The 26,905-nt window shown below is 28.8% G+C and overlaps 4 protein-coding genes across 5 annotated transcripts; 1 reads left to right on the top strand and 3 right to left on the bottom strand.

Moving 5' to 3' along the window:
• Nucleotides 1-293: 293 nt before the first annotated feature.
• On the top strand, nucleotides 294-6,206 carry LOC110619407 (3-phosphoinositide-dependent protein kinase 2). Of its 2 annotated transcripts, none has more exons than XM_021762835.2 (11): nucleotides 294-1,083; nucleotides 2,163-2,343; nucleotides 2,486-2,538; nucleotides 2,984-3,085; nucleotides 3,155-3,263; nucleotides 3,348-3,426; nucleotides 3,642-3,807; nucleotides 4,427-4,561; nucleotides 4,664-4,827; nucleotides 5,343-5,565; nucleotides 5,682-6,206. In XM_021762835.2, exons 1-11 carry the CDS (start codon nucleotides 850-852, stop codon nucleotides 5,847-5,849), a joined length of 1,614 nt encoding a protein of 537 aa, XP_021618527.1. In that variant the 5' UTR covers nucleotides 294-849; the 3' UTR covers nucleotides 5,850-6,206. The 2 variants fall into 2 exon arrangements, with proteins under 2 accessions (XP_021618527.1, XP_021618528.1); XM_021762836.2 differs by having other exon boundaries at nucleotides 296-1,083; nucleotides 5,866-6,206.
• Nucleotides 6,207-8,242: 2,036 nt separating this feature from the next.
• Nucleotides 8,243-9,340, bottom strand: LOC110619408 (metalloendoproteinase 3-MMP). The gene has a single exon (XM_021762837.2). The coding sequence runs from the start codon at nucleotides 9,270-9,272 to the stop codon at nucleotides 8,346-8,348; it is 927 nt and encodes a 308-aa protein (XP_021618529.1). The 5' UTR covers nucleotides 9,273-9,340; the 3' UTR covers nucleotides 8,243-8,345.
• A 5,353-nt stretch (nucleotides 9,341-14,693) lies between these two features.
• On the bottom strand, nucleotides 14,694-15,738 carry LOC110619037 (metalloendoproteinase 3-MMP). The gene has a single exon (XM_021762296.2). It carries the CDS (start codon nucleotides 15,724-15,726, stop codon nucleotides 14,800-14,802), a length of 927 nt encoding a protein of 308 aa, XP_021617988.2. The 5' UTR covers nucleotides 15,727-15,738; the 3' UTR covers nucleotides 14,694-14,799.
• A 5,968-nt stretch (nucleotides 15,739-21,706) lies between these two features.
• LOC110619036 (metalloendoproteinase 3-MMP) lies at nucleotides 21,707-22,866 on the bottom strand. Its single transcript, XM_021762295.2, has one exon. The coding sequence runs from the start codon at nucleotides 22,782-22,784 to the stop codon at nucleotides 21,858-21,860; it is 927 nt and encodes a 308-aa protein (XP_021617987.2). The 5' UTR covers nucleotides 22,785-22,866; the 3' UTR covers nucleotides 21,707-21,857.
• Between the last annotated feature and the right edge of the window lie 4,039 nt (nucleotides 22,867-26,905).

Below are 26,905 nucleotides of genomic sequence, written 5' to 3'. Positions count from 1 at the left end.
ATTACAAACTATAAAATTTAAAAAAACTCTTCAACTAGATATATTAATTTATATAAAATATTCAAAAATAATTATTCAATTCTATTTGGCTTCGTCAAAATTTTTAATTGAAATAATTAAAATTTTTTAAATTTAAAATCTAAGGAAGCTAAAGAGAAAATAAAATTTAAAATTTAAAATTATTAATTTAATTGATTTTTCGATTTAAATCCAATATGGTAAACCTAAGTTTGGTAGGCTATGCTCTCTGATATGATATACCCTCTTAATTTTCATTGAATGAAAGCGTTAAAGTTACTAATCATGGATGCCATTAAGCATGGCAAAGGAGTTTCTATATTCTAACAGAGAGAGAGAGAAAGACTAGGAAACTAAAAAAGAAAAGGAAAAGGAAAATTGGAAGCTTGAATGAATGAATGAATTATATCCATCATTGAATCTCATGTTTCTCCTCTCTTCAATCCCCAAACCTCCCTCTCCTCCATCAAAATCCACCTTCCCTCTCCTCAATTATAACACATAATCCACCTTCTAGGGCTTTGAGAATTTTCATCACCAAACCAAAAGCTGATCACGTTCAGATTGTGCACATATACCCATATATATGCATATGTATATACATGAGAGAGAATCTTATTCACCTTTTCCTTTTATCAGAGAATATAAAGAATCGAACTTTCCCTCTGTTTCTGATCCATTGGCTTCTCTTTTGACTTGAAAACTCTCCTCCCAAGATTTCTAGACTGAGAAATTGGGTTTTCTCTTTGGGGAGAGAAACTGGGTATTGGCTAATATTTATTATTATTATTTGTGGAGATAATTTGATAGAGATACAGAGAAAAAATACAGATGTTGGCAATGGAGAAAGATTTTGATTCCAAGCTAAGGATTCAGAGCAGCAATAACTCCTCCTCCTCCACCACCTCCTCGTCTCCTTCTTCCGCCTCTTCTACTTCTTCTAATAACACCGACACTGGGAATGTGCCGAGATCTAAGAGCTTCGCATTCAGGGCTCCTCAGGAGAATTTCAGTATTCAGGATTTTGAGCTTGGCAAGATCTATGGTGTTGGTTCTTATTCAAAGGTTTGATTTTTCTCCCCTTCAATTTTTTATTCTTCCTTTTTTTTTTCCACCTCCTTGCTCGGATTCTGTTATGTGGGGTTGATAGTTCGTTTTGTCTTTATGATAGACTGGTGGGTTGTATTGGTTTGGTTATAATATGTTATTATCTATTGTTTACTTCATTCATAAACCTGTATATGTGCGATTTAATTAAATTAATACCAGTTTGTAAAGATAATTACTTTTTTGCTATTTTTTTTAATGAGTAATAGTGCTTGATTATGATAAAGAGTCTTTTTACAATGAATTCATCAAGTGGCCATTTATATATGTATACTGGAGCAAAGTAGGGTGTGCAGGGACATGGAATTTGATTATTTCAATTATTTTTTTGCTTCTGAAAACATTGAGGCAAGATGGGAGAATGAAACTTTGAATCTTAGTTACCTGTGATGTTGATTCTTCAATTAACAAAATAAAACATGTGAGGTTCTTTTGGTTATTCATATCTATCTACATTCTCATGTCTCTGATGCAGCCAATGAAATATGATAAGTGTAGGAGCTTTTAGTTATTAAAAATTAAGGCAAAAAGATGAACTGTTTTGGTGTTGAGAACGTTAGATTCAAGAAAAAGATTGTTGTTTTGAAGGTAATATGTTATTTGATCATCTTAATTGATCTGGTATGTGGATTTTAGTAGGACTAAGGGTCTTGGACCTTCTAAATAGAAGGTTGATATATCATCTTATAATGCCTATTAACTAGTAATGTTAAAAGGATATGCAAGTACTTATCGGAGCAATCCATAACTTAACCCTTGCTTGGTGATGTAATCATAGGTTATATATGTGGGCAACCTGTCTTTTTTCTTTTTTCTTTTTATCTTGATAATAGTGTTCATCTTGGGATTGCTATAAGATACATACACATCCAAATTGCTTTGGTTTTGGTCTGGATGTGTTGGATGCTTATAAAATAACAGAAATTACAGGTCTTTGCATTTGGAGGAAAATGGTTTTAATATGAATATGATCAATGGTCTTTGAGTCTCAGTCAGTGATGACTTACTCTTGAGTATCATTTTAATATATCTGTCAGGTAGTGAGGGCAAAGAAGAAGGATACTGGAGTAGTATATGCCTTGAAGATCATGGACAAAAAGTTCATCACCAAAGAAAATAAAACAGCTTATGTGAAGTTGGAACGCATTGTTCTTGATCAATTGGATCATCCAGGAATTGTGCGGCTATTTTTTACTTTTCAAGATTCTTTTTCACTTTGTAGGTATCCTTGGTAATAATATTTTCCAAATTTCAATGTGCTTGATTTGGTTGCGTCCTTTCTTTAGCTCCAACACCGAGTATTATGGTTTCTTTTGTTTTGTTATTATATGAAGTTTGTCTCATTTATTATATCTTGCAGACATGGCACTTGAATCCTGTGAAGGTGGAGAACTTTTTGACCAAATAACCAGAGTAAGATAATATAAGAAACTCTTGGCAGCATTCATTTCATTGTGAGAAAGAAGTTCCAACTTTCCTAGACATTGGCTGCGACCATTTGTGAATACCAGCCATCCGTAACATTTTCATGAAGCATGGAGCCTGAAAAATTGTGCTTTTAAGCATGCCATTTGAATTTTTTTGCATAAACATGGCGAATCTTACTGTGCATTCTTGGATTGCAAACTCAATATTGTTCTAAATACATCTACATTATAGCTCAGGTGCTTTCTTTAGGATGATTTTTTCCCGACATCAAGATTTGCATTTGAAACTTATTCCCTATCTGTAAGATGCATAAAATTTGCAGATCTGAATGTTCATAACTTTGAAATCTGTATTTTATTTCCAGTACATGGTATGTCACTTCCTCTTTTATTGCCAATAGCAATTATGAGGATTCTTTGCACGTGTGCAGAAAGGCCGTTTATCAGAGGATGATGCTCGCTTCTATGCTGCAGAAGTTGTGGATGCCCTTGAATACATACATAATATGGGGTTAATACATCGAGATATCAAGGTAACTTCCTATCATGCATGGACTTTTTGGTTGGTACCTGAAAAATGCTAAAAGTTTCTTAAATTGCAGCCGGAGAACTTACTGCTTACAGGGGATGGACATATTAAAGTTGCTGATTTTGGGAGTGTGAAGCCAATGCAAGATAGCCGCATCACTGTTCTTCCTAATGCAGCCTCTGGTAATGCTAGAATTCTGTCACCTTTAAACTGTTTGAGTATGTTTCTGAGTCTTGGATTAAGTATTTTGTTGTTGCTCTGCCCAGATGACAAGGCTTGCACATTTGTGGGCACTGCTGCATATGTCCCTCCAGAAGTCCTCAACTCTTCTCCTGCAACATTGGGGTAAGAAACTTCCCTTAAATAAGCCGAGCATGCTTATTATGCTAAAATATAATTACAGCTGGAATAATATTATAGGAGCATTAGGCATTTGGTTTATTTTGTGCTAGGGGTAACTAATTGGTGGTTCTTGTAGTTAAGATTCTCAATTAGCTTTGCTCTTAATACGTCTTGCTTATGTAGGATAACCTTTTTTCTTTTTGATCAAATTCGAACAGAAATGACCTCTGGGCACTTGGCTGCACCTTGTACCAGATGCTTTCCGGAACTTCTCCTTTTAAAGATGCAAGTGAATGGCTTATATTTCAAAGAATTATAGCCCGGGATATAAGATTTCCTGACTATTTTTCGGACGAAGCTAAAGACATCATTGATCGGTTATTGGTAAGCTACAAAATTAGACTCTGTTTTTGGCATGAATTTTTTTTTCTTCTGTATTAATTCTACTATTTCAATTATTTTCAATTGTTTTATAAATTATTTTCTTCTTTATCTATGCATAAAATGGGTGTGTACAGTGTAGAACTGAAGATACATGCTACATTCTTTACGATGAAAATTGTCCGAAAATGGAGTATAAACAGACAATATTAATTTACTCAACCATATGGTGGGTATGCTCTAAGGGATAGCATGTCTTGTTATTGCTTTAAAAAGCATGGGAAGTGAACTTTTTTTCTTTTTTTTCAGTTGATGATGTGTACAATGTCGATATTGCTTTTTATGTATTGGCAAGCAAACATGGGTGTTGATGTTAAATTTTTTAAAGGCACATAACTAGTTGACAAAGGGCTAAGTTTTTTCATGGGGCTTCGCAGTCTTGTTTTTATAAGACATTGATACTACACGTCACAATCAATGCTTTAAGAAAGTTATAGATCATATATCTTTTATTTATTCTTTTACTTTATTGCCAAGTATCAATCATTAGTGATTAGGGAGCCCTTTATGAGTTATGAAGTTCATAATTGCTTTCTTTGTTCGCCATGCAATAATATTGTAGGATGTAGATCCCAGCAGAAGACCTGGTGCTGGATCTGATGGTTATGCTGCACTCAAAGCGCATCCTTTCTTTGAGGGAGTTAACTGGAAGAACATCAGAGGGGAAACTCCTCCAAAACTTGCTTTAGAACCAGTGGTATAACTTCAATTGCGTTTTATTTATTTATTTTTTTCATCCTTCGCATTTTTCTGTGTTGAGATGCTAAGATCTTATGGTCTGGCTTTATTCTTTTTCCAGGCACAGTCTGGTGAGGGTGATCATAATGATGAATCTTCAATGAATCCTACAAATGCTGGGGATGGATCTGTAAGACAGAGTGATGGAAACCTTGGAGCTTCAGCTGCTGAAGCAACTGCTTCTGTAACTAGACTTGCCTCTATTGAATCCTTTGATTCTAAATGGTATTGGCTCAACACCCTCCTTTGGTCCATCATTGCTGTAATCTTTTTGTTTGATTGTCTCTTTTTTATTTTTTTGTTCTTACCTCAACGAATGCTTTCTGATTCTTTGCATGCACATGTTGTTTGTACCTGGTAAGATACATTAGCCTTTGATTCTCTTGTTGCCTCTCAATTCTTAATAGCAAAAAAATATTGTAAAGGTAGAAAAATATACTTGGGACTTGCTTGGTATATACCCAATCTGTTGTAATATGACTTTCCCCACAATTTACGACCCCCAACGTTGTGCATTTATATCAGTTTAAGGATGATCCATGGTTTTAAATCGCGGTTACGGTCGTGAGTAATGAATCAGTTTTGTGTCCATCATAACATAACAGTAACAGCCAGTCTAAAAAAGCTTGCAGAGTATGAAATTAGTAGATATTATTTTCAGTCTTAACTTAATGGCATTTTTGCAAGTTCTCTTTGGACTACATATGGTGTTTTAACCCCTTGGTTATGAATGCTATCAGGCAGCAATTTTTGGAACCAGGGGAATCTGTCGTTATGATCTCAATGGTGAAAAAATTACAGAAGTTGACAAGCAAGAAAGTGCAGCTTATTCTCACTAACAAGCCAAAATTGATTTATGTGGATCCTGCAAAGTTACTGGTAAAAGGAAATATAATTTGGTCTGACAATTCTAATGACCTCAGTGTGCAGGTTTTAAGTCCTTCAAACTTCAAGATCTGTACGGTACGCATTCATTTCTTCCATCATCTTCCTCAAAGTTCCTTGTATGCTAATGGAACCCTTGCCTGAAAACAATTTTGAAAACGAGTAAAATCCTTTCTTTTTACCTGTGTATATAGCTTGCTCAACATGGCATCACTTCTACATTTCAAGGTTTATGCAATAACATTCTAGTAGCTTATTACCTTAATACTATTAAGAAAAAATGGATTATATCCCCGTATCGACCTCTCCTCTTTTTTTCTATTGTTGTCCGCTGTTCAGTCTTCTGTATTTCTGATTCCTAGCTGTGTACTGATTCAGCCAAAGAAGGTAATGTCATTTGAGGATGCAAAGCAAAGGGCATCACAGTGGAAAAAGGCGATCGAGAATCTTCAGAACCGGTGAAAAATCTGTTTGTGATTTTGACAAGGCATTCTTTAAAATGTCAAGAAATTGTAGAAGAATATTGGGATTCTTACACAGTTGATATCCCTGTAGATTATTTATTTTGTGAAAGAGATTGAAGATGTGCATTCCACTTTCATCAGTGTCTTATTGTAAAATGCATCTGCCAATTTAAGGGTTTGTAGGGTTCTGAGGTTCAGAACTTGTTTACTGTATTTAACATTACAACACATCAATGAGAATTTCTTTTCATGAAATCCTTAATCCCATGAAAATATTACCACTTTGTTTTTTCTTACCAATTGACATGAGTTTGCTTGGAATGTAACTGAACTTGTCTTTAATTTTTAGATTCTTTCTATGATATGATATGGTACTTGGACTCTTTGGGTCTTTTGCAAAGAAACTCTTTAATTTTCATTTAGCTAAAAAGTTAAATTTGCTACTGCATTTTATGGTAAGAGTTTAAAAATTTTTATAGAAAATATTTTTCTATTTTTTCACACATTTGGTGTATTAAAAAAATTAATTAACAGAAAGTACTTTATTGGCTAAAAGAAATATTTAATCATGTGCTAAAAAAATAATTTCTTAAAAAGAAAATTATTCTTTATTTTAAAAATTTTATAAATATTCATATATATAAATTTATTTATATATTTTATTTTTTAAATTAAAATTAAACAATAAAAAGTAAATTATTTTATTAAAAAATATTTTTTGGAGATTATTTTTCATAAAATATATTTTTTAAATAAAATATTTGATAAATATAATTACTTTTTACAAATAAATAGAATTTAGTGTCTAACAGACCTGCATAAAGATAGCAGATTACTCAATTATGGACAATTTATTATTTAATCCGTTTATTATACTAAATTTATGAGTTGGTGTTTTAATTTTAAAAATATTTTAATATTTTAAAGTCTATTAATTAATCTCTCACCTCAAAAATCTATTAAATTAAAAATAAAATTTATAATAATATTAATAAATTTACTAACTGATTTCAAAATTCACCTGAGTTCATAAAAAACAATTATGTAAAATTCACAAATAAATTCGAAATCTCCTAATAATTTCAATAGATTACTAATAAATTTTAAATTCGTAATACTTTTAATTTATTATTATATTTTATAATAAATTTAAAAATTTATTACTCCTTTTTATAATTTTTATTCAATTTATTTTTCATACTATTAAAAAATATAATTTTTTATTAACTTTTCAATCATATTCATTTAAAAAATATTAAATTTTATTAAATATTAAAAAATATTTTGATAATTAATGAGAGATTATTTTAAAAGTAAAATAAAATTGTAATAATTAATTTATGTATTAACTATATGTGAAAAGAAAAATAAATAATAATTTTAAAATAATAAAAAAATGATGGGCAATAATTACGGAATAGAGAGTAATAAATTTCAGAACACTAAAATTACCGTAGTAATAATTTTTGGAATGGATTAAAAATATATTTTTGAAATTTAGAAAAAAAAATACTACATCTTTAATGATTAGGTTGAAAATCATTGAGAACATAGCTTAATTTATTAAGGGATAGAGTATTTATTAGAAGAACGATGTAGTGTAACTCTCCAAAAGTCAAGTTTTAGCATAAATGCTAAGAAGAATATTTTTTCAAATAATTATCTAATATTATATTCTCTTTCATACGATTAGTTGATTTATTATATGTTTTTAATTAATTATTAATCGATATATTTTTTTATTAATGAAATAAAGAGTGTTAAATAATTATTAATTACATCGTTTTGCTTCGCAGTTTTTATACGGTTTTTTAAAAAAAAATTTATAATTTCAAAAGGATTTAAATTATAATGTAATAGAAAATGATAGGAAATAATTAATTTTAAATTTTATAGCATATTTGAATCAATTTTAATTTTTATTGTCGATATCTCATAGAAAATCAGAATAATTTTTCGGAAAGAAAATTTCAAAACGCATGACTTTTAAAAGGGTAATAAGAGTCTATTACAGAATTTAAAATGAAAATTTCACCGTTTTGAAAATCAATTTTATATTTTGATTATTTTTATAAATTTTTAAAATTTTTTATTATAAATAATTTTTTCTGACTGTTTTGATATATTTTTAATATTTTAAAAATTTTAATAAGAGTTTCGACTTCTGGTCTTTAGTTTCTATTGTTTCGTTTTAGCTAAATATTACCGGTTAAAATTTCTAACAGAGTTTAATTAATTCTATATTTTTCAACAGTTATATGATTTTTTTATATATATATTTCTTGGTGATATAAATGAGAAATATTAGAAATATTAAATTCGAACAATATAGCACCAAGCCTTCAAAGCACATTGGACCTCAGTTGCTCTTATTACAATAAAATAATGCAACTATTACTGCAATCCATACAGAGTACGAATTCCTTGAATATCATCAGTACCCAATTCCCTTTTGGTAATCCCATAATCAAAGGTAGAATACATTATAGCATTTCGATCCTCACTATGGTCAAGACCCAGAAGATGCCCTATTTCATGCACTGCAACTGATTCCAAGTCCACCTCATTAGGTCCAGGATTTGCACTCCATATCTCATCTCCATCAAAATGGCACCTTCCATTAGTTGGTGCAAATGCATGTGCTAAAGTCCCTGATATTCCATCAAAAGGGTTCCCATCTCCATGGAACCTCCTGTGAAATCCAATCTCGATTTCTGCCTCAGAATTAGCATCAACTTCCTCGAATGTGAAGTGGGTAACTTGTGCCCATCTCTGAAATGCTTGTGCACATATGGACCTGAAGTTTTCAGTTCCAGGGACTTGCACACTGGAACGAAACCTGTATCTTAAATGGCTTCTCTCAGCTGGCCATCTTCGGGGTCCAGGGAAGAAGTTGAAATGGGCTACTGAGTGGATGGATTTGGGATTATGGTAGTGCTTGTTTGTGCCATTTTTGACAACATCTGGCACCCCACATCTAGGTTTCGTCATTTGAGATACTGTATTATTGTCTAAAACTCCTGTGGCTTGCAGGTGATAGTAGTGTTGGTAATCCTTGATTGCTGCCTCCAAAAGATCATCAAACTCATCATCATTTGCATGGTTGTTGCTGTTACTTTTGGCGTAATTCAAGTACCCAAATTTCTCAAGATATCGTTTAAGGTCCTTGAGCCCACTTATAGATTCACCCTTGTGGCATCCCTCTAGGTGTTGGATAAACCCAAAAGGATTTCCGCTTGGTTTTGATTGGATTCTGTTTGGTAACTGAAACAAGAAGAGGAGCAAAATAGCTCCAAAAAGTTGGAAGTTTTTAGGAATCATTGGATTGAACTGCTAAAATTCTCCGACTACCAATCAATTGAGGTTGGAAATTAGTGCTTTTGCTTGGTGGGAATGAATGGAGTTTCTGTATCTATTTATAGTGCTTAGTTTCTATATATGATTAGTAGGAAAGACTTCTAAAAGTCTTGTCTTCAACAAGGGGTTAATTTAGACTCAGGGAAAATGCTTAATTTCTATGTTAAAGTATATGAAAATTTCTGGCCATCAGAAGAATAGTCTACCTAGTCTTCCTCTTTAATTATTTATTTATTGATGTTTATCATTTCCTAGTAATTAATCTCATTAAGTGGTCTTATTTTCCCGTTGCCAATAAGGAAAAGCAAGTGGGAAGTCAATCTAATTATTTAGTTGCTTGGAACCCACTGCCCTTGACGCACTACAAAGCCTTCCTAAAAAATGAGGAAATTGAGAAAATTATTTGTTCAATCCAAATTATTGATACACTCAAATAAATTGTTAATTTGCATATTCAAAATTTTATATTAAATTTTGGAGACACATACACGAATTATTGTTAAATTTTGGAGAAACATACAGTTTCTTTTTTTTTTTTTTAAGTCTGTTTTTACTTTAGATTTAGGAGAAAATATTGTCTTTTCTCTTTTTGGAAAAACTTGTTATTATATATATGAATTGTTTCGTCGTTTCCAGTTCTTTTTTTTTTTTCTCAATTTATGTCGACAAATCAAATCAACACTTTTAAGACATTCTTATTAAATTCCTTTATAAACAATGAAAAGCAAGTGGGGAGAAAACTATTTCATAGGCATTATTGTTATTGACACTCTAGAAGGTCTTCTAACTAATTAATTATTTGATATCTTTAGATGGATGCAAGATAAGTTGATCTGATGTGAATTAAATAATAGTATATCGTTTTAACTTTTAATTTAATTGATTAAAGCTAGAAATAAATCATCCAATTATTTTAGTATTTTTCGAGCTCGAACTTTTTAATCTGAGTTTCTCGAATTTAAATTTAAATTAGATTTATTATTATATTAAATAAATTTTTTACGAGTTAAATTAGGCTCATTATTATATTAAACGGGTTTTTAAAGTGTCGAGTTCGAACCGAATTCTATTATAATATTTAATTTTTGAATCGAGTTGAAGTCAGTTTGAGGTCGAGTTTCCAAAATTTTTTAATAAACAAATGTGTGCTTTATAAAAATTAATTCGACTCGATTCAATTATATGTCTGATGAATGTTTTTTTTAAGTGTTTTTCGTAAGTTTTTTTTCATTATAGGAAAACTTAAATTGCTTAATTCAACGATGACTAAATTAATTTAATTAGTCTTGTAATATGGAAAAACAAATTGAATGCATTGGCATAACTCATTGCTTAAAAAAAATTAGGAGCTTAATTTTATTTGAATTAAAAAAATATATTAATTCAAAAGGAATAAATTGCAATTGATAGTGCAGTGTAAACTGAAAGCTAATCAGAGAATAATCACTATCAAATTAAAAAATGTTTTATTTACCTGTTAAATATAATTGATAATAGTTATTGATAGTTTATCGCTGGTAATTAATTTTAACTGATATACCTTATGTGTTTTGTATATTATGTCTTTTTTTTTTTTTTTGAAATAGGGGTTGGAGGAGTCAAACCTTAGACCTTTCAAGGCTACAGGATGCACTTTCCACCAGGCTAAGCCTGCTTTTGTATACTATGTCTAGACATATAAAATGACTAATGACGATATTATTAATTTACTATGTTAATAAAATAAATATAAAAATATTAATTTATTATATAACATATATAATATAATTGAAAATATAATTATTTTTTATATGTATATAATTTTTATTATATAATAATAAATATTATAACCAATTTAATTATTATCTATAGTTTTTAATTTATATACCATGTATTATAATTTTAAATAATTTATTAATAAAAGATCAGTTTGTAAATGGAGCAACCAAATCATCCATCTTCGTATTGATTTATTTGTATTAGGTTTTGTAATTTTCTCAACTTTTACACGTATAAAAGCTTCTTTTAAAATCCATTCTTCTGACTTAATTATGTTTTTTTATTAAATAAATTTAAAAACTATAGTATTTATTTTTGAAATATTAATTTGTAAAAGAAGTGTTTATTATTGTGTACATTGAACCTTGAATGCATAAATCATGATTTTATAATAAATTTTGTTAATCAAAATAAGAGGAATATATTCATATATTATTTTATAATTATGTATTTTGATTTGTAAAATAAGTTATTTTAAAATAATTTTTAATAGGTGTCGAATCCAATAAAAATAAATCATGCTCTTATTATAAATAATTATAAATATAGTGAGTAGGATTAAATTCAAAAATTACTGTTTAATTTTATTCCTTGATAAAAATAAGGGTAAACTACAATTTAGTCCCTCTAGTTTAGTGCAATTTAACATTTCGTCCCTCTGTTTTAAAAAATCATCAATTTAGTCATTGTGATTTTTAAAAATTATGCCATTAGTCCCTCCCGTTAGATTTTCAGTTAAGTCATCGTTAGTTTTAGTTAAAAAACTAAAATACCCATTCTCTCACCCACCTCATCAGTCTATCAATGGATTGTGTTTCTTCAAAACTCTTTAGAAAACAACTCTAGCAAGACAACATCATCAACAATTGTGGCAGAGAGTGTTTTAAGCAACAGATCAAGCAATGGTAACAGTAAACATTAAATGAAGCCACCTACTTCTACCGAACACTTAAGCTACAGATTTTGATCACATATTTTGCAGCAAGTGTATTCTTCAAAGATGATGGACAAAACGACATCGCAAAGCATGTCGGAACTGGAAATTATCCAGGCACCAGGCGGTAGCGAGCAAGGCGAAGACCTTTCTCCATATTTTGAAATCGAAAGACAACTCCTTTTGCTACGGATATCTTCTCCAGTTCCATTCACAAGGACACAGAGATAAAGAGCGATCTTTGAATAGGGAGAAGATATGGTGAAGGTACGGATGAACACGGCCGATGTGGCCGCAGAAGTCAAATGCTTGCGTAGGTTAATCAGCATGCGCTGTTCTAATGTCTATGATCTTTCTCCAAAGGTTCTTTCCAATTCTCTCCAGCTATTTTCTATCATGGAATTGCAGTCGATGGAATTGTGGGTGAGAGAATGGAGTTCTAGCATCCATATCTGCAAACCCACGAAGCAAAACTCTCGATTCGGGCTTTTTTTAGGATGATTCGAAATGAGTACTCCTCCATCTTCAAGATCCTCTATCTTAAAAATTATGCTATTGGTCCCTCTGTTGTGATTATCAGTTGCTTATTTAAAAAAATTTTGTTTTGATTTCAAAATCTGAACATCCAAAGTGGGATCCAAGACCAAGTTCTTTGGTCTTATCATGTAAAATTTCTTACTAATTGTCTGTAAGATTTCTTTGCCACTGTTAACTTAACACCCTTGTTTTTCTTGTGGAAGCTCTAGACATCCATGGCAACAGAGGACACAATTCCATGATAGACTGATGAGGTGGATGAGAGAATGGGTATTTTAGTCTTTTAACTAAAACTAATGGTGACTTAACTGAAAATCTAACGGGAGGGACTAATGGCATAATTTTTAAAAATCACAGTAACTAAATTGACGATTTTTAAAAACAGAGGGATGAAAGGTTATATTTCACTAAACTAGAGGGACTAAATTGTAGTTTACTCTAAAAATAAAGTAAAATAAAATATAAAAGTATGGGGTTTTAGATTAAAGAGATTTAATTGAATGTAAAAGTAAACTAATTAAGAAGCAAATAATTAAAGAGATTAATTAGATTTAAAAAATATTTAATTTCGAGAGTATCTTGGTGTTAATTTTCGAGATTGATCATAGATGCAAGAATATTTAAATTAATTTCTGGTCAGCTAGTTATAATTATTGACACGTTCTAACAATTTAATTTTTCGTTAGATAATAGACTAAAAAGGATCAGTTTACTAATTAGCCCCTAATCAACAAACAAACTATATGATAAATTTAATAAGATTTAATTTGATAACGGCATTTAAAATTAGAAAGACCCGATTCTAACCAAGAAGGTCATACCAGCGCAACTATGAAATCATAATATCTTATTTCACAATAAAATATTGTTTGTCACAAATATAAAACTCACAAATAATTACTGACTAAATGAATATGAATGATTATATGTTATTTACTCAATTGAGCAATTGGATAGATTACATCAACTAAATAAATAAAATTCTAAAGAATAAAAGAATAATATAGAAACTAGAAATAAGAAGAGACTAAATGAATTTAAATGATTATATGCTATTTACTCAATTGAGCAATTGGATATATTACATCAATTAAATAAATAAAATTCTAAAGAACAAAGGGATAATATAAAAACTAAAAATAAGAAGGATACACCTCGAAAGTTCCCTAACTAGATAAAAAAGATTTGCCACCGTAACTCATGTCGCAACCAATTATAAAAGCAAAAAGGTAAAGTATAAGAAGTTTCAAAAGTTCTCACTTCAAAGAACTTTTCTTAAGAGAAATAAAAAAAATCTAGAAGTAACCATCTAAAAGTTTTTTTTCTTTCTAAAATCAATTCTTCATAAACTGGTTTCTGCAATTTAATAAAGAATTAGATATGAAAATCCCGTGATATTGCATAAGTTATGCTACAAATCTGTGTACGCTTAGTCCAAGGTTTACTCTATGGTTTTATTTGCTTCTCAATGAATTCTATTTGCGACCATGATTTGAAGCGTGCCTAAGATTTATTTCATGACTCTATTCATTGCTCCGTATAAGTCATTTAATGTAAGTTGTGCTCACTGTGTGTGAGACGTACTCAAGACTAGCTTTACGACTCCAATTCTAATTCTTGTCTAAACATTCAAAATAAAACTTTTCTTTTCAGAATGAATAAAATCTGTCAATACTACAAAAGGAAAAGAAATAACTATAATTTAACAGAATCAAATCAAATTAAATACGTTAAAATATATATTAAATAGGCAGAATTTGCATCCTATCACTTTTATTATTTAAGAAATTATAAAATTAAGATAATGGTGAATCTCACTACAAGAAACTTCTGCATTACCAACAAATTTTTTCATTGGTAATCTAATAAAAATCCATTGATAATTTGTTTACCAACGGATTACAATCCCTTATTAAAAAGCTTGTCAACGATTTTTAAATCTATTAGTAAATATAAACATATTTACTAATGGAATTTCCGTTATTATTATTAACGGATTTTAGATTTATAGTAAATTAAAAGAAAAATAATTTACTAATAAATATAAGATCCATTAATAAATCCATTAAAATATTATCAGTTAAAACTCTTGACGAAATCTAATTAGTCCTATATCATAAAACCTTTAAGCAGCCATGTGATTCTTTTAACCGGTGATATAAGGGAAAAATATTAGAAATATTACATTCGAACAATATAGCACTAAGCCTCCAAAGCATATTGGATCTCAATTGCTCTTATTACAATAAAATAATGCAACTATTACTGCAATCCATACAGAGTACGAATTCCTTGAATATCATCAGTACCCAATTCCCTTTTGGTAATCCCATAATCAAAGGTAGAATACATTATAGCATTTCGATCCTCACTGTGGTCAAGACCCAGAAGATGCCCTATTTCATGCACTGCAACTGATTCCAAGTCCACCTCATTAGGTCCAGGATTTGCACTCCATATCTCATCTCCATCAAAATGGCACCTTCCATTAGTTGGTGCAAATGCATGTGCTAAAGTCCCTGATATTCCATCAAAAGGGTTCCCATCTCCATGGAACCTCCTGTGAAATCCAATCTCGATTTCTGCCTCAGAATTAGCATCAACTTCCTCGAATGTGAAGTGGGTAACTTGTGCCCATCTCTGAAAAGCTTGTGCACATATAGACCTGAAGTTTCCAGTTCCAGGGACTTGCACACTGGAACGAAACCTGTATCTTAAATGGCTTCTCTCAGCTGGCCATCTTCGGGGTCCAGGGAAGAAGCTGAAATGGGCTACTGAGTGGATGGATTTGGGATTATGGTAGTGCTTGTTTGTGCCATTTTTTACAACATCTGGCACCCCACATCTAGGTTTCGTCATTTGAGATACTGTATTATTGTCTAAAACTCCTGTGGCTTGCAGGTGATAGTAGTGTTGGTAATCCTTGATTGCTGCCTCCAAAAGATCATCAAACTCATCATCATTTGCATGGTTGTTTCTGCTTTTTTCGGCGTAATTCAAGTACCCAAATTTCTCAAGATATCGTTTAAGGTCCTTGAGCCCACTTATAGATTCACCCTTGTGGCATCCCTCTAGGTGTTGGATAAACCCAAAAGGATTTCCACTTGGTTTTGATTGGATTCTGTTTGGTAACTGAAACAAGAAGAGGAGCAAAATGGCTCCAAAAAGTTGGAAGGTTTTAGGAATCATTGGATTGAGCTGCTAAAAGTCTCCAACTACCAATCAATTGAGGTTGGAGATTAGTGCTTATGTTTGGTGGGAATGAATGGAGTTTCTGTATCTATTTATAGTGCTTAGTTTCTATATATGTTTACTTAGAAAGACTTATAAAAGTCTTGCCTTCGACAAGGGGTTAATTTAGACTGAAGGAAAATTCTTAATTTCTATGTTAAAGTATATGAAAATTTCTGGCCATCAGAAGAATAGTCTACCTAGTCTTCCTCTTGAATTATTTATTTATTGATGTTTATCATTTCCTAGTAATTCTCATTAAGTGGTCTTATTTTCCCGTTGCCAAAAAGGAAAAGCAAGTGGGAAGTCAATCTAATTATTTAGTTGCTTGGAACCCACTGCCCTTGACGCACTACAAAGCCTTCCTAAAAAATGAGGAAATTGAGAAAATTATTTGTTCAATCCAAATTATTTATACACTCAAATAAATTGTTAATTTGCATATTCAAAATTTTCTACTAAATTTTGGAGACACATACTCGAATCCTTGTTAAATTTTGGAGAAACATGCATACAGTTTTTTTTTTTTTTTAAAGTCTGTTTTTAGTTTAGATTTAGGAAAAAATATCGTGTTTTCTCTTTTTGGAAAAACTTGTTATTATATATATGAATTGCTTCGTCCTTTCCTTTTTTGTTCTTTTTCCCTCAATTTATGCGGACAAATCAAATCAACACTTTAAAAACATTCTTATTAAATTCCTTTATAAACAACGAAAAGCAAGTGTGGAGATCCTATTTCATCGGCATTATTGCTATTGACACTCTAGAAGGTCTTCTAACTAATTAATTAATTAGTATCTTTAGATGGACGCAAGGTAAGTTGATCTGATGTGAATTAAATGATAATATATTGTTTTAACTTTTAATTTAATTGATTACAATTAAAAATAAATCATCAAATTGTTTTAGAATTTTTCGAGTTGGAGTTTTTTAATTGAATTTTTCGAATTTAAATTTTTTAATTCAAATTTTCATATTAAAGTTGAAATTAGACTCATTATTATACTAAATGAGTTTTTTATGAGTCAAGTTATTAGATTCGTTATTATACTAAACGAGTTTTTTATGAGTCGAGTGTGAACTGAACTCGATTATAGTATTTAATTTTCGAATTGAGTTTAAACCAGCTCGAGGTCGAATTTTTAAAATTTTTTAATAAATGAATCTAAATTTTACAAAAATCAGTTCAGTTCAGTTTGATTACACTTGTGTGAATATTTTTTTATGTGTTTTTTTAATTCAAAGAATCTTCCATTTTTCCATTCAAAGAACTAATCATAAAAGCAAAAAAGTAAAGCATCATGAGTTTCAAAAGTTCTCCCATTCAAAGAACCTTCCATTTTTTAAACGAGAGTAATCCTAAACTAAAGAGAAATAAAAGAAAATCTAGAAGTAACAATCTAAAAGTGTCATTTCTTTGTAAAATCATTTCTTCCTAAATTGATTTTTACAATTTAATAGAGAATTAGATATGAAAATTCTGTGACATTGCATAAGTCTGTGCATGCTTAGCCCAAGGTTTACTCTATAGCTTTACTTGCTTTTCAATAAATTCTATGTGTGACCTTTATATGAAGCATGCCTAAGATTTATTTCATGACTCCATTCACTTCTCACTATAAGTTAACTCATATAAGTTGTGCTCACAGTATAAGACATGTTCAAGGCTAGATTTAGGACTCCAATTCTGATTCTTGTCTAAACTTTTAAAATAGAATTTTTCTTTCTAGAATGAATAAAATTGGCTAATATTATAAAAGGGAAAAAAATATTCATAATTTAGCAAAATCAAATCAAATTAAATATATTAAAACATATACTAAATAGGCAGAATTTGCATCCTATCACTTTTATCATTTAAGAGACTGTAAAATTAAGATAACAGTCAAATGATTGTTAAGAAATTTTTGCATTATCAATGAATTTTTTCGTTAATAATCTAATTAATTAAAATTTATTAGTAATTCGTTTATAATGATTACTAATGGATTACAATCCGTTATGAAAAAATTCGTCGATAAATTTTTACCAATAGTTTTTAAGTCTATTAAAAAATATTAACATATTTATCAGTGAAATTTCTGTTATTATTACTAATGAATTTTAAATTTATTAATAAATTGAAAGAAAAATATTTTATTAACAGATACTGTTGATAAATCCATTAATAAATTAATAACAGATTGCAATTTGTCACTAAATTCATATTAAAAATTTAAATAATTTAAAAATAATTATTATTTTAATTAAATAATAAATTTTATTATTAATATTATTTTTTATTACTTCAATAAAATTTAAAATTATATTATTATTGTTACTAAATTCTTAATTTATATTCAATATTTATTAGAAATACATAAAAATAAAAATAAGAGAAAAATAAATAATATAGATGAAGAGAAAATGATAAAAAAAGAAAATAATAAAAAAATAAAAATTATGAAAAAAGAAGGAAGAATGAATATAGAGTAAAATAATGATTAGAGAAATGAAAAAAAAGGGACAAATAATTATACAAGAAAATAAAAAAAAAGAGAATAATAGAAAGAAATATTGATAGAAGAAAAATGATAAAAGAATATAATATGAGAGTAATTAATGCCCTTATTTGGTATGCAATTCATTAAAAAATTCAATTTATTTCTGAAAAAATTCATTTATTTAGAATCAATTTAAATATAATAGAATTCAATTTAACTCATTTATGTTAGACAAATTAATAATAAAATTTAATTTAATTTAATTCATTTATATTCTTATTATTTTTAAACAAATATAAATATTTATTTTTATAAATAACATTCATTTTTATCACAATCATTATTAATATTTAAAGTTTGAATTTTACGTAATTTTTTACCATTAAAATATAAAAAATATTTTTAAAATTAATAAAATAATATAATAAATTTGTTAATATTAATTATAAATGCATTAAATATTAATAGTTACTATTAAATTAAAATAATTTTTATAAAGAGTAATTATTAATTAAAAATAAGAAATAAATTTAAAATTAAATTTAAAAAAAAAATTCAATGGCTAATTAAGTAATTTTGATGTAACTTTAAATAAAATTTTTTTTTTGTAAAAATTCAATAATTTTGGCAAAATTTACTTTTAATTCAAAATCAATTCTCACGAAAATCAAGAAAATTAAAATTTTATATTATTGATTGTACCAAACACAAAAATTTAATAAAGGAATTTATTTATTTTTCGAATTCTTTCAAAATTTGACATTTCAAATAAGGGCAATATGAATGAATTATATAGAAAATGAAGAAAATGAGAGGTAAAGGGAAGAAAATGATGGAAAAATAATGGAGAAAGCTAAAAGAAAATTATGAGAAAAAAATGAAAAAAATAATAAAAGAGAAAAGAGAATGAGAGAAAAAAAATATAAGAGATAGAAAAGAAAATAATAGAAAAAATAAAAAAATTATGAAATAATAAAGTGAAAAAGAAAATAATAGAAAAAGAAAAAAAATGAGAGAAAGGGAAAAAAAATAAAAAAAAATGATAAAATGAATGAGTAATAAAAGAAAAAGAGATAGTGTTATATTTATAAATATGAATTAGTAATGGATTCATAATTCGTTACTAAATTTTACAAAAAAAGAAATTAGATTTTTTCTCGACGGATTTGAAATTCGTCATTAACCGACAACTATAAATCTAAAGAAAAAGTAAAAATTTTACATCTGATTTCATTTTAAATTTATCAATGATTTACTAATGGATAACATCGATAAATTTAATATTTTTTTAATTTATTAATATAATAATAAAATTTAATAATAAATTTTTAAATTCGATAATGATTTTTTAAATATATTAGTAATAGATTTATAATTTGTTATTAATTTAAATATTTTTTAGATTTACTGACATATTGAAATTTATTAGTAAATTATCAAAGAATTTACTAATAGGTTTTAAATTCGTTAGGAAATTTCATCACCGATTATTTTAATTATTTATAAATTACCACTCATTTTTAAATTTTTTTAATAATACATATAAATTATATAAAAATTACTAATTAATTTTTAAATTTATTAAAATTATTAACAGATTAAAATTCGTTGATAAAATCTGTGGATAATCCGAAGGTTTTTTTATAGTGCATAAGGTAATTCACATTTTATAGAGAAGAACTAAGTAACTTTGAAATAGAAAAACCTATGTTTGTATGGCAAATTTATTATTGAAGAATTATCTTGTTATAATTTTTCTCTAGATGGATTTGTTAAAGATATATTTAAAAATAAATTAACTTTTAGAAATCATTTTAATCGATACTTATCTTGTTTAGGGATGTAAATGGGTAGGGTACCCGCGAAATTGAGAGTACCCAAACCCAAACCCGATTATATATACAATTCCCGAACCCGTCCCAAACTCGTTTAATATTTTAATTTTACTATCCGAACCCGTTCCAAACCCGTTTAACAATACCCGCACAATACCCGAACTCGATACAAACCAGCAACTCAGCAAATAATTTTTTTAATTTCATTCAATGACAAAACCAAATAAACTATCTAACAGTTGCACAATTCAGTAGGAGGAGAAATGTTCAATGACAAGAACCAGCAACTCAGCAACCCAACAAATATTGATTTATAATCAAATAATTAGATAATTGTCCATAAATTTTAAAAATCAACAGTATTACATTAATCAAATAGCAAATAATTAGATTTTTTAATATATCCAAATAATCAGATTAATAGTTTATAAATTATAAAATTCTTTAAGAACATACACATAAAAGATCTTGAAACCTGAAGAGAGTTCTAGTCAAAGCAGATGTCGCCGATTGAGGAGAGAAGGGTTGTCTCTAGCGTCAGTGAAGTGCGGGGAGAGAAGCGTAAATTGAAAAGAGTAGATTTCACCCGACTAGGAAGAGAGAAGGAGATATCGCCGACGTCGACCGGGCACAGGGAAGAGTTGTCTTCAACTGGAAAGTCGGAGATGTCGCCGCTGGAGAGAGAGAAGGAGATATTGCTGACGGAGGAAAGAGAAGATTTATCGTCGACTGGGGAGAGAAAGGAGACGTCGCCGGTGACGACTGGGCTGCCGGCAGTGAAGTGGGGGAGGGGCGTGGCTGAGAACTATGGGAAGGGAAGCGAGGGAGAGAGAGATGTAGATGAAGAGAGGAAAGAGTAAAATAAAAAAATAAATTAGAGATTAGGGTTAGTTTTGTTAGTATAGTTAATCGGGTTCGGGTAATGGGTATCCGATTACCTAATCCCGAACCCTACCCGAATCCGAGACGGGTAAAATTTTTCAAATCCGAATTCGCCCAAATCCATTTTGTAAAAACCAAATCCGTCCTAATAGGGTTTGGGCGGATCGGATACCCATGAAAACCCGCCCGCCTGCCATCCCTAATCTTGTTATAATTTTTCTCTAGTTGGATTTGTCAAAGATATATTTAAAAATAAATTAACTTTTAGAAATCATTTTAATCAATACTTATAGTTCCCGATATTGAAAAATCATAAAAAAATCTTGGGACTTCTGCTAAAATTTAAATCAAATCCTTCTACATATTGAATATTGATTTCTCTGTTTTAATTATGTCTTTCCACTAACTAAATCTAAAAATTATAGTATTTGCTTTTAAAAGATTATTTCGTAAAAAAGTATTCATTCACTTGTAATAAAGTTGGTAAATTGAAATAGATGGAATACATATATATTTTTTAATTATATATTTTAATTTGTAAGATAAGTAATTTTATCATTTAAAAGGACTGTAAAATTAAAATAATAGTCAAATGGAAATAAAATTAATGCATTATACAAGTTTAATTAATTATACTCAATACTGATCATTAAGACATTTGATTTTTTTTTTTTTCTTTTTTACATCTTTGTGTAGAGATTTTATAAAGAAGTCATATAGTTTTAAAAGGATTTGAAATTACAAAACCATGAGATTTCTTTTATTTATATATTTCCTAGTGATACAAATGAGAATTATCAAAAATATTATATTCAAACTACGTAGCACTAAACCCTCCAAAGCATATTGGATCTCAGTTGCTCTTATTGTAATAAGAATAATGAACTCATTACTGCAATCCATACAGAGTACGAATTCCTTGAATATCATCAGTACCCAAATCCCTTTTGGTAATCCCATAATCAAAGGTAGAATACATTATAGCATTTGGGTCTTCACTATGGTCTAGACCTAGAAGGTGCCCGATTTCATGCACTGCAACTGATTCCAAGTCCAACTCATTAGGTCCAGGATTTCCACTCCATATCTCATCTCCATCAAAATGGCACCTTCCATGAGTTGGTGCAGTTGCATGTGCGAAAGTCCCTGATATTCCATCAAAGGGGTCACTATCTCCATGGAACCTCCTGTGAAATCCAATCTCGATTTCTGCCTCAGAATTAGCATCAACTTCCTCGAATGTGAAGTGGGTAACTTGTGCCCATCTCTGAAATGCTTGTGCACATATGGACCTGAAATTGCCAGTTCCAGGGACTTGCACACTGGAACGAAACCTGTATCTTAAATGGCTTCTCTCTGCTGGCCATCTTCGGGGTCCAGGGAAGAAGCTGAAATGGGCTACTGAGTGGATGGATTTGGGATTATGGTAGTGCTTGTTTGTGCCATTTTTGACAACATCTGGCACCCCACATCTAGGTTTCGTCATTTGAGATACTGTATTATTGTCTAAAACTCCTGTGGCTTGCAGGTGATAGTAGTGTTGGTAATCCTTGATTGCTGCCTCCAAAAGATCATCAAACTCATCATCATTTGCATGGTTGTTTCTGCTTTTTTTGGCGTAATTCAAGTACCCAAATTTCTCAAGATATCGTTTAAGGTCCTTGAGCCCACTTATAGATTCACCCTTGTGGCATCCCTCTAGGTGTTGGATAAACCCAAAAGGATTTCCACTTGGTTTTGATTGGATTCTGTTTGGTAACTGAAACAAGAAGAGGAGCAAAATGGCTCCAAAAAGTTGGAAGGTTTTAGGAATCATTGGATTGAGCTGCTAAAAGTCTCCAACTACCAATCAATTGAGGTTGGAGATTAGTGCTTATGTTTGGTGGGAATGAATGGAGTTTCTGTATCTATTTATAGTGCTTAGTTTCTATATATGTTTACTAAGAAAGACTTATAAAAGTCTTGCCTTCAACAAGGGGTTAATTTAGACTCAAGGAAAATGTTTAATTTCTATGAAAGTATATGAAAATTTCTGGCCATCAGAAGAATAGTCTACCTAGTCTTCCTCTTCAATTATTTATTTATTGATGTTTATCATTTCGTAGTAATTCTCATTAAGTGGTCTTTTTTCCCGTTGCCAATAAAGAAAAGCAAGTGGGAAGTCAATCTAATTAATCAGTTGCTTGGAACCCACTGCCCTTGGACGCACTCATTTCCTAAAAAATGAGGAAATTGAGAAAATTATTTGTTCAATCCAAATTATTAATACACCCAAATAAATTGTTATTTTGCATATTAAAAAATTTTATTACTAAATTTTGGAGAAACATACAGTTTTTTTTTTTTTTTTTTAAAAAAGTCTGTTTTTACTTTAGATTTAATTAGCAAAAAATATCGTCTTTTCTCTTTTTGAAAAAACTTGTTATTATATATATGAATTGCTTCATCGTTTCCTTTTTTGTTTTTTTTTCCCTCAATTTATGTCGACAAATCAAATCAACACTTCAAGACATTCTTATTAAATTTCTTTATAAACAACGAAAATCAAGTGGGGAGAAAACTAATTCATCGGCATTATTGCTATTTACACTCTAGAAGGTCTTCTAACTAATTAATTAATTAATTATTTAATATCTTTAGATGGACGCAAGATAAGTTGATCTGATGTGAATTAAATTAGAATTTATGGTTTTAACTTTTAATTTAATTGATTAAAACTAGAAATAAATCATTAAATTGTTTTAGTGCGCTCGTTTAAGTGGAGTTTCTCAAATTCGAATTTAAATTAGATTAGTTATTATACTAAATGAATTTTTTACTAGTTAAATTAGGCTCATTATTATATTAAACGAAATTTTCAAAGTGTTGAGTTCGAACTAAATTCAATTATAATATTTAATTTTTGAATCGAGTGCAAGCCAATTTGAGGTTGAGTTTTCAAAATTTTTTAATAATCGAATGTGTGCTTTATAAAAATTAATTCGACTCGATTCGATTATATTTCTGGTGATTTTTTTTAAGTGTTTTCTGTAAGTGTTTTTTCATTATTATTTGCTTTTAAAATATCAATTTATAAAAGAAGTGTTTATCCTCGTGTACCTTGAACCTTATGTCAGGAGGTAAATGTATAAATCATAACTTTGTAATAAATTTTGTTAATCAAAATAAGAGGAATAGATTCATATATTATTTTATAATTATGTGTTTTATTTATAAAATAAGTCATTTTAAAATACTTTTTGATGAGTGTCGAATCAAACAAAAATAAATCTTACTCTTATTATAAATAATTATAAATATGGTGAGTGGAGTCGAATCCACAAGGGACGATTTAATTTTATTCGTTCATAAAAATAAAGTAAAATAAAATAAAAATAAAATATAAAAATGGGGTTTTGAATTGAAAATATTTAACTGAATGTAAGAGTAAACTAATTAAGAAACAAATAATTAAAAAATTAATCAGATTAAGAAAATATCTAGTTTTGAGAATATCTTAGTATTAATTTTAAGGAATATATCCAAATTAATTTCTAGTCGGCCAGTTATAACTATTGGCACAGTCTAACAACCTAATCTTTCCTTATATAATAGACTAAAAATATCATCTCACTAATTAGCCTCTAATTAACAAATAAATCACCTGATCAGCTCAATGAGATTTAATTTGATAATAACATTAAAAATTAGGAAGATCTGATTTTAACCAAAAAAACTCACACTAGCACGACATGTTATTCCACAATAAAATATTGTTTATCATAGGTGTCAAACTCACAAGCAATTATAACTTTAATGAATTTTAATAACTTTATGTTATTTATTCAATTGAGCAATTAATCAGATTACATCAACTAAATAAATAATAATCTCAAAAATAAAGGAATAACATAGAAATTAGAAATAAAAATGAGAATTAAGATTGATTCGATCTCACAATTCTTGTAAATTACACCTCGAAAGTTAAGAGTAAATTACACCTCGAAAGTTTCCTAACTAGATAAAGAATATTAGCTTATGGAGCTCATGGTGCAATCAATCATAAAAGCAAAAAGTAAAGTATTAATATTTCAAAAGTCTTCCAATTCAAAGAATCTTCCCTTTTTAAAAGGAGTAATTATAAACAATCCAAAATTTCCAATTCTTTCTAAAATCATTTCTTTCTAAACTGGTTTATGCAATTTAATAGAGAATCAGATATGAAAATCTTGTGGTATTGCATAAGCCGTACCCAAAGTCTGTGTACACTTAGGCCAAAATTTATTTTATGGCTTTACTTACTTCTCAGCAAATTCTATCTGTGACCTTGACATGAAGCGTGCCCAAGGTTTATTTCATAACTTCATTCACTTCTTAGTATAAGTCATCTAATACTACAAAAAAGTTACAATTTACCAACGGATTTTACTAACGGATTTAAAATATGTTAGTAATAATAATGAATTTACTAACGAATTTTAAATCCGTTAGTAAATTTTAATGTAAAAAATTTTGTATAAAAATTTATCAACGAATTTGAAATCCTTTGATGATCTATTAGTATTACTAACAGATTTCAAAATCCGTAAGTAATTTATAAATTTATAAAATAAGTAGTATTAAAATTTACTAACGGACTTAAAATCCGTTAGTAAATTCGTTGGTAATTCACTAACGGATTTTAATCTGTTAGTAAATTTAAAAAAATGTTTAAATTACTAACGGATTTAGAATCCATTAGTAATGTGTTCAAAAAAATACTAACGGATTTGAAAATCCGTTACTAAATTTTAAAAAAAATATATTGAATCTATCGGATCTGTTAGTGAATCCGTTTGTAAATTTAAATTGATATCCCGCTTAAAATTGACGTTTATTTTTTAAAAACTCACATTTTTTTATTACCAACGGACTTAGTAACGGATTTGAAATTCGTTAGTAATTTTTAGAGGGAAAAAAACCCACTTTTATTTTCGAAATTTAGTAACGGATTCAAATCCGTTATTAAATCCGTTAGTAATCCATATTTACAAATATAACATCACTTCTTCTCCTTTTATCATTCATTCATCTTATCATTTTTATTTTTTTCACTTTCTTTTATTTTCTCTAATTTTCTTTTTTTTCTATTACTTTCTTTCAGTTCACTTTCTTATTTCATTTTTTTCTTCTCATTTTTTTTATCTCATTTTCTTTCATCTCTTATCCTTTTTTATCTCATTTTCTTCCCTCTTCTATTATTTTCTTTATTTTCCTCTATAATTTTCCTTTCACTTTCTCCATTTTCTTTCACATTATTTTCTTCTCTTTCTTCTCTAATTCTTCATTTTCTCTATAATTATCTCATTTTTTTCATCTCATTTTTTTTCTATTATTTTCCTTTTATCTCTTATCCTTTTTTATCTCATTCTCTTCTCTCTTCTATTATTTTCTTTATTTTCCTCCATAATTTTCCTTTCACTTTCTCCATTTTCTTTCCCATTATTTTCTTCTTTTTCTTCTCTTATTCTTCATTTTCTCTATAATTATCATTCATATCATTTTCCTCTCATATTATTTTCTTCTATCATTTTCTTTCTATCATTTTCTTTCTATCTATATTATTATTCATATTATTTTCTCATATTATTTCCCTCAATTTACTAACGGATTTAAAATCCATTAGTAATAGTAACGGAAATTCCATTAGTAAATCCGTTGGTAAAAATTTACCAACGAACTTTTTAACAACGGATCGTAATCAATTAGTAATCCGTTGGTAATTTATTTACCAATGGATTTTTACAAGATTACCAACAGAAAAATCCATTGGTAATCCATAAATGTTTTGTAGTGTAATAGAAGTTATGCTCACAGCGTGAGACGTGCCCAATGCTAAGTTTATGACTTCAACTTAAGTTTTTACCTAAAACTTTCAAAATAGAATTTTTTTTCAAAAATGTCTAAAATCTACAAATA

The sequence above is a fragment of the Manihot esculenta genome, chromosome 7, assembly GCF_001659605.2.
Source record: "Manihot esculenta cultivar AM560-2 chromosome 7, M.esculenta_v8, whole genome shotgun sequence".
Lineage (NCBI taxonomy): Eukaryota > Viridiplantae > Streptophyta > Magnoliopsida > Malpighiales > Euphorbiaceae > Manihot > Manihot esculenta.
This window is presented reverse-complemented; position numbering and strand designations above follow the sequence as displayed.

Coding starts and splice junctions, on each gene's coding strand:
- LOC110619407 (XM_021762835.2), top strand. CDS start 850: ATGTTGGCAATGGAGAAAGATTTTGATTCCAAGCTAAGGATTCAGAGC. Junction 2,539..2,983: donor TTTTTGACCAAATAACCAGA/GTAAGATAATAT, acceptor GCACGTGTGCAG/AAAGGCCGTTTATCAGAGGA. Junction 4,828..5,342: donor GAATCCTTTGATTCTAAATG/GTATTGGCTCAA, acceptor GAATGCTATCAG/GCAGCAATTTTTGGAACCAG.
- LOC110619408 (XM_021762837.2), bottom strand. CDS start 9,272: ATGATTCCTAAAAACTTCCAACTTTTTGGAGCTATTTTGCTCCTCTTC.
- LOC110619037 (XM_021762296.2), bottom strand. CDS start 15,726: ATGATTCCTAAAACCTTCCAACTTTTTGGAGCCATTTTGCTCCTCTTC.
- LOC110619036 (XM_021762295.2), bottom strand. CDS start 22,784: ATGATTCCTAAAACCTTCCAACTTTTTGGAGCCATTTTGCTCCTCTTC.